At 54.8% G+C, this 9,033-nt stretch overlaps 1 protein-coding gene across 1 annotated transcript; it reads left to right on the top strand.

Moving 5' to 3' along the window:
• The first annotated feature begins 3,924 nt into the window (after window positions 1-3,924).
• On the top strand, window positions 3,925-6,075 carry CNFN (cornifelin). The gene is made up of 4 exons (XM_016129913.2): window positions 3,925-3,977; window positions 5,144-5,254; window positions 5,629-5,765; window positions 5,857-6,075. The coding sequence occupies exons 2-4, from the start codon at window positions 5,146-5,148 to the stop codon at window positions 5,944-5,946; spliced, it is 336 nt and encodes a 111-aa protein (XP_015985399.1). The 5' UTR covers window positions 3,925-3,977; window positions 5,144-5,145; the 3' UTR covers window positions 5,947-6,075.
• The last annotated feature ends 2,958 nt before the right edge of the window (window positions 6,076-9,033 follow it).

Below are 9,033 nucleotides of genomic sequence, written 5' to 3'. Positions count from 1 at the left end.
GTCTTCATCACTCGGAACTGTCACTGAGCCCCTTGTGGAGACAGGTGGGCCACCCTGGGGGCAGGAACAGCTTTGCTGGTGGCTCTTCACTCTCTGAGTCTATTTACTTACCCCAGACCTTGAACCAATGCCTGTCAGAAGTCCTGGCTCATCGCAGGGGTTCAGGCAATGCTAATGGAGTGGATGGACAAACATCCATGTCTCTCTGTGCAGCTCCTCTGTCCTTGTCCCACCATCTTTCATGTCCCCACCACATTTCCTTTCTCAGCCTCTCCCTGGCCTCACCCATCTCCTCCCACCTTCCCTTTCGCCCCGGTGTTTCTCCTGAAGCCTGTAGGCCCACCATTCCCATTGCGAGGAACTGAGGCTCACTTTGGAAAGAGTCACCCTTCCAGAGCCACTCGTGTGACGTGTAAAGGAGTGGCTGAAAAAGAGGTTCTCCAGGCCTCAGATATGGATACACGCCCAGCACCTCAGAGTCGGAAATGCAAGATTACCCCAGACACGTGCCCTCACAACACATCCCTGGGGTGCTCTTGCATTTACACCCACACAATCAGAGAATCACACGCAGCACACACAACCACCTACAAACACAAACATAGGCACACGATCACGGAATCACTGCACTGACCACACACACACAGAAATATCCTATTCCACATACAAAACAGACAACCCCTGCAGGCAGTGAAATACCCAGCCACTGACTGGCATTCATCCAATCCCTACTAGAACAATGAGCAGACTTGATTTCATTTACTGTTGTATCCCCAGCAACTAGAACAGATCATCATCACCATCATTATCAACATAAACCAAACTGCTTCCTACATGCCAGGCACTTTGCATGAATTAACTCGTTTAATTCTCTCAACAACTCTATTTACAATGACCCATTTTGCAGATGCAAAAATTGACATCCAGAGAAGTTTAGTGATTTGCCCAAGTTTTCACAGCCTGTTAAGAGACTGTCAGGACTGGAACTCAGGTTTTCTAGCTCTGGAGTCCATCACACAAGGCTACCACTCAATAAATAATTCCTGCCTTAATCCAGTCAGAGTTACAGAAACAACCACTGAAAACTCCACCCAAATTTGGGGACACAGTGGGGAGACGCACAGGAGGGCAATAGAGACACACAAATAAAAAAGACCCCTTCACATGTCACACCACACCCCAGAACACAGAAATATGCAAAGCGACACACATCGTGACAATCTCCATACAGACACACAGCACCCAGAGAGGCACATACCACACAGAGACATTACACACCCAAACCCAGACACAGGGACCCACCCAGAGCTCCATGTTCCCCTCCCAGCCCCACTGGGCTGGCCTTTGAGGAAGCAGCAAGCTTAGGATGGCAAGGGGGGCCACCTCACTTGTCTGCTCAGCCTGACCGGTTCCACCAGGGTCATGGATGGCACCACCTGCCTTGTGAAACCCACATTGGGAAACTGGACCCAGACCCGGCCTGGACTTCTAAGTTCTAGTAAGAAAGGGGCTGGGATCTTGGGTTCCGTGGTCTGAGGGAGGAGGGGCTGGCGGTCCAGACTCCTCAGTCCTCGGGGAGGAGAAGGTGGGAGGCTTGGACCTTGGGGTTCTCCATAGGAAGGCCTGGGCTTCCAGAATCCTGGGTTCTGAGAAGAGGCCAGGATTTGGATTCCTCTGTCTTTGAAGGTAGCATTCTAGATTTAGCAAACAAACAAGCAAACAAACAAAAACAGAATTCCCACTCAAATTTGAATTTCACATAAATGACAAAAACTTTATTAGATAAGTATATCCCAAATATTGCATGGGATATACTTATACTTAAAAAAATAGTATTTGTCATTTATCTGAAATTTGAATATAACTGGGTGTCCTGTATTTTATCTGGCAACCCTATTTGAGGGGGAGGAGGCCAGATACCTGGAGACTCTGCCATGGTTACTCCTCAGCCCCCAGGCCTCTCCTCTTCCTGCCCGCCCGTTGCCTCACCCCTAAGCAGGCCACCTCACAGCTTCCCCAGTCCCAATTTCCTCATCCACACGAGGAGTTGCTGTATCTAATTGCGGCCCCCGGGCTGTGTCAGAGTAGGGAGAGGAAACTGAAGGACAACTCAGGTTGTCATACTGGGAGCCCTTGGGTCCTCAGAGGTGACTGACCCTGAGTCACCTGCAGCCCATGGTCTGGACAGCTGGGGGATGGGGCCAGGTGGCTGTCTCTGCGGGCAGGCCTGGAGATGGGGAGAGGAGCTGAGACAGGAGGCAGAGACCCCAGACGAAGGGGAAGAAACATAGAGCTTGGGAGGAGAAAGACTCAGAGATGGGGAGACAGAGAACCAGAGAAATTTGGAAACAGGCAGAGACAGGGAAAGGAAGAGAGGAGAGATCAGAGCTGGAGAGACAAAGATGCAGAGCTGGAGGGGCAGGAACGCTAGAACAGAAGGGAAGAGATGTTCCACAGATATTCAGGTTCCCGGACCGAGTGATAGACACACATCGGCAAGACCCTGAGTGCTGCCCACCGGTCCAGAGATAAGGGCAGCAACTGGTACCAACTGGGTGGTACCAGGAGACCACGGCTTGGGATGTGGTGTGTTGGACCAGGGAGTGCGGGGAAAGCGGTGGATCCCAGGCCAACAGGTTAATCCATCTCCCATCGCTCCATCCATACCCATGCCTGGTGGGGTGACGACAACACCTTCTCTCCAGGTGACACCCCAATTTTCCAGTGCCTCCTACATTTTTGGGGTGACACTTGTACTGAGAACCCCACCCAGCTCTAATGCTGCTTCCTTCACTGAGTCACCTCCAACCTGGCAAGGCCTGTTGGGGGGAGAAGGTGACTCAGGCATCAAGGCCCCCAGCTCTTTCAACCCTCAGGAAGCCAACAGGTCTGGGATCCCAGGACCCCTACTCCACTCAGAAATGCAGCCCAGGAATGTAGCCTGGCCTAACCCAAGAATCTAGACCCCAGCCCCCTTCTCCATCAGACCCAGGGATCTGAGTCCTCTCTCCCTCCTCTATGAAGGACCAGAGATCAGGCCCTTGGCCTCTTCCTCTCTCAAACCCAGGAGTCCAGGTCCCTAGTTCTCTGCTCTGTTACAACCCAGGAGGCCTAGGCCACAGCCATCTCCTTCAGGAACTGAGTTTCTCAATTCCTAGCCTCCTCCCTTCCCAATTTAGAGGTGTGGTGAGGTGTGTTTACTTACTTTTTGGTTCCAGCATGAGTAACCCCCAAAACACACTGTCCCTCCCCCTTCATGTGCCTCATGGTTCCAAATGAGAGGACAATACCTCCATCCCAGGAAAGTGAAGACCCCACTAAAGATGGAGGGGGAGCCCCTCAAGGGAAGTCCGCACTGCACTCTCTCCCTCACTGCAGGCTTTTCTCCTCTCCCCCTTTCCCTTCCGTCCTCAGAATCTGTCTCCCGCTTCTCGCTATTTCTCCCCAGATCTTTGTGCCTCTGTCTAGGTATCTATTTCTCCATCCCTCTCTATCTTCTCTTCCCCTCCGTCTCTCAGAATCTTCTTAGCGCTCCCTCTCCAGTCTCGACCGCGCTTTCTGTCTCTGTGTCTTCCATTCCTTCCCATCTCTCTCTCTCTCCCTCTTCGGGTCTCTGTGCTTTGACCCAGCTGTGCCCTTGTATCTCCCTCCACCTGCTCTCCTCAGCTCTCTGCCCACTCCCCTGTCCTCACTTCCAGCTCCTCGTCCTGACCTGCTCCCCCACAATTTTTCTTGGTCCTTTGAGGCACTGCAGGAGGGGGAAGTAGGGGATGGGGGATGGAGAGGGAGGGAGGGGAAGTTCTGGTGGGGGAAAAGAGGTTCGGCCTGACCGGCTGGGCTCCCTGGGCATCTCTGTCATAGCCCCGCCCAGGGCCCCGTGGCCGCCCAAATATAAACAGCTCCTGGCCCAAGACTGAGAACTCAGTGCCCGTGTCACCCGCACCTCTGTCTCCTTCATCTCCGTCGCCATCCTGCAGGTAGGAGCACCTCCCCCAAGCCCTCTGCTCTGAGGTGGGTGCCTCGGCTCCGTCTCCCTGTCCCTCTCTCCACTCGCATCTCTGTGTCTCCCTGCAGATCTGTGACTGTGTGTCTGTCTCTCTTTCTCAATGCTCCCTTCACCTCCTTCCCACTCTGGGTGGTGCTGGGCTGAATTCAGAAATCCTGGGGCCCGGCACCCCCTCTTCTAACCCCCTTGGCCTGGACCATCTGATGGAGGCTCCTTCGCTTCTCAGCCTCGGTGTTCCAGCTGTGAAATGAGCCTGCAGAGAAGTCGAAGTGCTGGGCTGGTGTGAGCGTTACCAGTGGCATCTCTAAAGGCACCTGGCTCTGATCTCTTTCTCCCGTTGTCTCTGACTATGCTTGTCTCTGTCTCTTGGTCTCTCCAGCTCTGCCTCTGGAATGAGGAGGGTCCTCTGGGGTCTGTCGGGCAGCTATACAGAGATGGGCGAGTTTCTCGCCCCCACACCATACATCCCTATTCCATGTCTCTCCTGGAGGCAGGCTGACTTGGCCTCTTTCTCCCCAGCAACCCTCCCCCTGAGAACCCAGACCCCGGTGCCCCTGCCCCTTGTCCTCCCCTCCCCTCGGTATCCAGTGTCCCTTGGACAGACTCCAGCGCTGTCACCGCTGCCACTTCTGCCGTCCCCAACGCGACCTCCTCAGGGGCCAACAAGATGCAGTTTGAGATGCACGACAACGTGAAAGGCAAAGGTGGGATCGCTGGATGGACCGGCAACCCTTCCAGTCCCTGGAACCTGGCCGCTTCCCTCCCCTGGGCACCCTGGCTTCGAAGACAGACGGCGCCTGCTTGCACCCCAGAGGCCCCCTGAAATGCGGGAACCCAGTGCCCTCAGCCCTGATGTGGAGGAGGCAGCAGCGCCCACATGTGACACACCCTTCCCCAGACGTGCGGGAGCCCCCCATCCCCAGCTCAACCAGATGTGCAGGAGGCAGCGGCAATAGGACAGACCGGGGTGTCGATGCCCGGGCGTGGCAGAAGGGAAAGGGGGCTCAGTGGTGTCCCCTCAGTGGGCGGCCTGGTGGCCCCGCCCTGACTGCCCGGCAGAGGGAGGGGCGAAAGGGGTGCGGGGACCCAGATGGCGCTGCAAGGCTGCCCGCTGACCCCTGTCCCCCACCTCCGCAGCCATGTCCTACCCAGTGACCAGTCAGCCCCAGTGTGCCAGCAGCTGCTACCAGACCCAGCTCAGTGACTGGCACACTGGCCTCACGGACTGCTGCAACGACATGCCCGTCTGTGAGTGCCCGCCCTCCCTTCCAGGCAGGGGGGAGAGCGGGAAGGGAGGGAAGGTCACCTCCTACCCACTTGGACGCCCTACTAACCCCACTGAATTCCCACGCTAACCCTCACGCCTTCCTCGGACCCCCCAAACACGTCCTAGGATCCTGACTTCACACCTTCCAGCTTCCCCTCGGACCCTCAATCTTTGACCCTCTCTCCCGCGCCCGCCCAATTCCCTTTGGGACGTTTACTTCGCTGTCCCCCAATACTCAATTCCCTCTGGGACCCTCCACTCGGCTCCGGGAACCCTCAGCCTCGGCCCTCTGCGAGGCGGGGCCGGCGGGAGGCGCCCGGTGGGCCCTGCCCTGACTGCCCCGCGCCCGCCGCAGGTCTGTGCGGCACGTTCGCCCCTCTGTGCCTCGCCTGCCGCATCTCCGACGACTTCGGCGAGTGCTGCTGCGCGCCCTACCTGCCCGGAGGCCTGCACTCCCTGCGCACCGGCATGCGCGAGCGCTACCGCATCCAGGTGCGCGCGGCGCCGCCCGCCACCCGGGCCGGGGGGTGGCGACTGGACTCCGCTTCCTCGGGTCTCCTAACTGCTCTCTCCCACCCTCTAGGGCTCCGTCGGGCACGACTGGGCGGCCCTCACCTTTTGTTTGCCCTGCGCCCTCTGTCAGATGGCGCGGGAACTGAAGATCCGAGAGTAAAGAAGTGTCGCCCCCACCCTCCTCTCCCGTCAGTCCCGCCTGGGCCCCTCGGCCCCTTCCCGGGAGGACCTGCCCCTCAGCCCTATCCCGCCACCTGAAATACACCCACAATAAAAACCTGAAAACCAACCGCGCCTATGTGTTTTGTCCCAGAGAAGGAATCAGGGTGGAGAAGGAGGTTTGGTGAGGACAGAGGGAAAATGCCTGGGTGTGGAGGCAGGAGTTGCAGAGTCGGGTCAGAGCTTCCATCTCCACCTGCTGTGGATGACACCTGCAAGGCTCTTCACTCACCGCTTACCTGCCTACCTCAAGCTCTGTCCAGATCCTGAAAATCAGCAAAATGAGGAAAGCCATCTTGGTAGAGTCCAGGCACTCAAGTTCAAAGAAAAATGTAGAAGCCCCCACTGCTTGTTCGATACCTATGAACTCGGCTACACACAACCCTAACAGGTTGGGGGGACTTTGTTTCCAAAGCAGAGGACTAACAGGTTAAGGCTCTTTGGAGAAGGAGCGAATCTTCTAGGATCAGCCAGTTCAATCCACCCTCTTTATTGCAATAGCAACTAGCAGATTAGAAAATGTTCTGGTTTCAAAATTGGACAGACCTGGGATCCAGTCTTGTCTCTTGCCACTTACCATGTTATCTTAGTGAATTAATAAACCTTTCTGTCTCTTCCTCTGAGGATAATGCCTAATATGTCCTATGACTACTGTGAGAAAGAGATGAAACAGATGGAAAGGCCAAAGATTGAACTTAATAAATTGTTAATATTATTATTCATATAATAATAACTATTTAACATTGATATATTATTTGCATTATTTGCTGTTCTTCTCTTTCTCTGTGGATCCAGCCATCGAGTGACATCTTCACTTGGAATATCCCATGAGCATCTCAAATTTGACATGTCCAAAACCTGACTCCTGACTTCCCTCCAAATCTGCTCCTCCCACAGCCTCCCCATGTCAGGAACTAGCCAGCCCCAGCTTTGCAGCTGCTTGGTCACCTTCTCTCTCACCCAGCCTCTGATCTGTGAACAAACTGTCAGTTCCACTTTGGGTATATCCAGAATCTCACTTCTCCCCCCTCCACGGGCCCCACCTTCTTCCAGCCACTCTCCCCTTCAGCCTAAACTAATGTAGTGGCTCCTCACAGGGCTCCCTGCCCCACCCCTATTCCTTCAGTCTCTTCCCCACAGAGGAGCCCCGTGACCAACTGAGTCAGATCACATCCCTCCTGTGCTCAGGACCTTCTCACAGCTCCTCATGCACAGAGTATAAATGCCAAAGTCCTCACCTGTCCCAAGGACCTTCAGGATCAGCCTCTTGTTCCCTCAACACCTGTCTCCTTACGCCTTCTACTCCAACCTCATGAGTCTTTGCTGTTTCTCTAAAATGCTAGGTAGGCACGCTCCCACCTCAGGGCCTTTGCACTGGCTATTCCCATGACTTGTATCCCTCTTCCCTCACGTCTCTATGGCTCACTCCTTCCCTTCTGCTCACGTGTCAACTTATGAGAGAGAGGCCTCCCCTTCCCAGTTCAAACAGCAAGTACCAGCCCCCCACCTCATCCCCCCTCATTCGCTGCCTTGTTTTCCTGGTCATCTTCCAACATACCCCATCATTTATTTATTATCGGTCTCCCCACTGGCTTGTCAGCTCTGTGAAGGCAAGGACCTTGTTCACTGCCATGTCCCCAGCACCTAGCACAGTATGAGACCCATGGTAGGTAGAGATGATACATGATCACAGGTGGGAGTGGGAGACACGAGCTCAGAAAAGGAAAGCGATTTTAGACATAAAGAGGGCAGGTGGCGACGGAAACTCAGGCTGGTGTCAGAATCCAGGCTCCCCTAGTAGTTAGCTCTGATTTCTTAGGCAAGGGACTTAGCTTCTGCATCCATAAAGAGGGTGAATGAGACTCTAACCCACAGCAGGGGTATCGGGAAGACCACGCACAACTGATGCCGAGCGCCTGACACGGGGCCTGGAGGGCTGTGGGCTTTCGGAAACGTTTTCCACTTTTCCCGAGTGTTGCCAATCCCTAGGGTGTTGGTGGCCACACACCAGCTAGAACCCAGACCTCTATCACACTCTGTGAGCCTCTTGCATTCGGGTGCATGGGTACCGGGGAGAGGTGACAGCTGAGGGGCTGACGTGGAGGGAGGAGGAACATGTGCTATGGGGCATTCGTACGGGAGCGTCTGCATGACAGCGACAGTTGGAAGAAGGGGTGGCTCTGCATCCCAAAGAGAAGGGTGAACGCTCTGCTTAGGAAGGCAACATCATGAGGTGACAGCTAGGAATAGACCTGGCCCAAGGGTCTGAAGGCCACCCGAGGGAGACTTGAAGAACCACCATGGAGCCCTCCTGGCCATGCAGGATGACCTCTCCGAGGCTGCACATCCCGCTGCTGGCTAGCTCTGTGGTTGGGAAATTCTGCCTTATCCCCCCAGCAGAAACTGGCCGTTTTGAACACCCTGCTCCTAGCACCCACGCTTTTGGGCCAGCTCTCAGCTAGGTCGACCTGTGCCTTCCTTCTTGGGAGGCAGAAGAGCTTGGCGGTCAGTCAGGCATGTGTATTTGTTTGAGTCAGAAGGTCTGGGTTCAAAGGATGGCTATCACTCAACAGCTAAATAAAACCTATGCGTTTTCTCACCTGCAAAACGGCGATGACACAGTACCAACCTCATATAGTTGTTGGAAAGACCAAATAAAACCACAGCAGTAACAAGCCAAGCAAACCATCTAGCATCAGTAGTTAGTAAACACAAGTTCACAGTCACGTCTTAGAGGCTGGGTACTACCATCAGCTCATAAAGGCAACTCTCATGTGTGCATAGAGAAATCCCTGAAAATCTCTTAAGTTGCCCAGAAAACTTGAAAATACTGATATTCATGGACCACACTGGAGACCCAAGTGCCCCTAAGTCCAATACATCACCATGCCCTTGGCTAAACATCAGATGAAGCCGCCAGCTTGCACCTAGGGGCCAGTTTGCACTGAAAGGTACATGGTTTAGCATGCCCGTGAGACTCCCACGCTGAGCGAGGCCCAGTTGAGGGGACAGAGATCTCCAGTAGCCC

This window comes from Rousettus aegyptiacus, unplaced genomic scaffold (assembly GCF_014176215.1).
Source record: "Rousettus aegyptiacus isolate mRouAeg1 unplaced genomic scaffold, mRouAeg1.p scaffold_m13_p_14, whole genome shotgun sequence".
Lineage (NCBI taxonomy): Eukaryota > Metazoa > Chordata > Mammalia > Chiroptera > Pteropodidae > Rousettus > Rousettus aegyptiacus.
The sequence above is the reverse complement of the archived record's forward strand: the minus strand, read 5'-3'. Positions and strand labels throughout refer to the sequence as shown.

Excerpts from the sequence above, each read along its gene's own strand:
- CNFN (XM_016129913.2), top strand. The coding sequence starts at position 5,146 with ATGTCCTACCCAGTGACCAGTCAGCCCCAGTGTGCCAGCAGCTGCTAC. Across the intron at positions 5,255-5,628 it reads CTGCAACGACATGCCCGTCT|GTCTGTGCGGCACGTTCGCC; the intron begins GTGAGTGCCCGC and ends CGCCCGCCGCAG. Across the intron at positions 5,766-5,856 it reads GCGAGCGCTACCGCATCCAG|GGCTCCGTCGGGCACGACTG; the intron begins GTGCGCGCGGCG and ends CCCACCCTCTAG.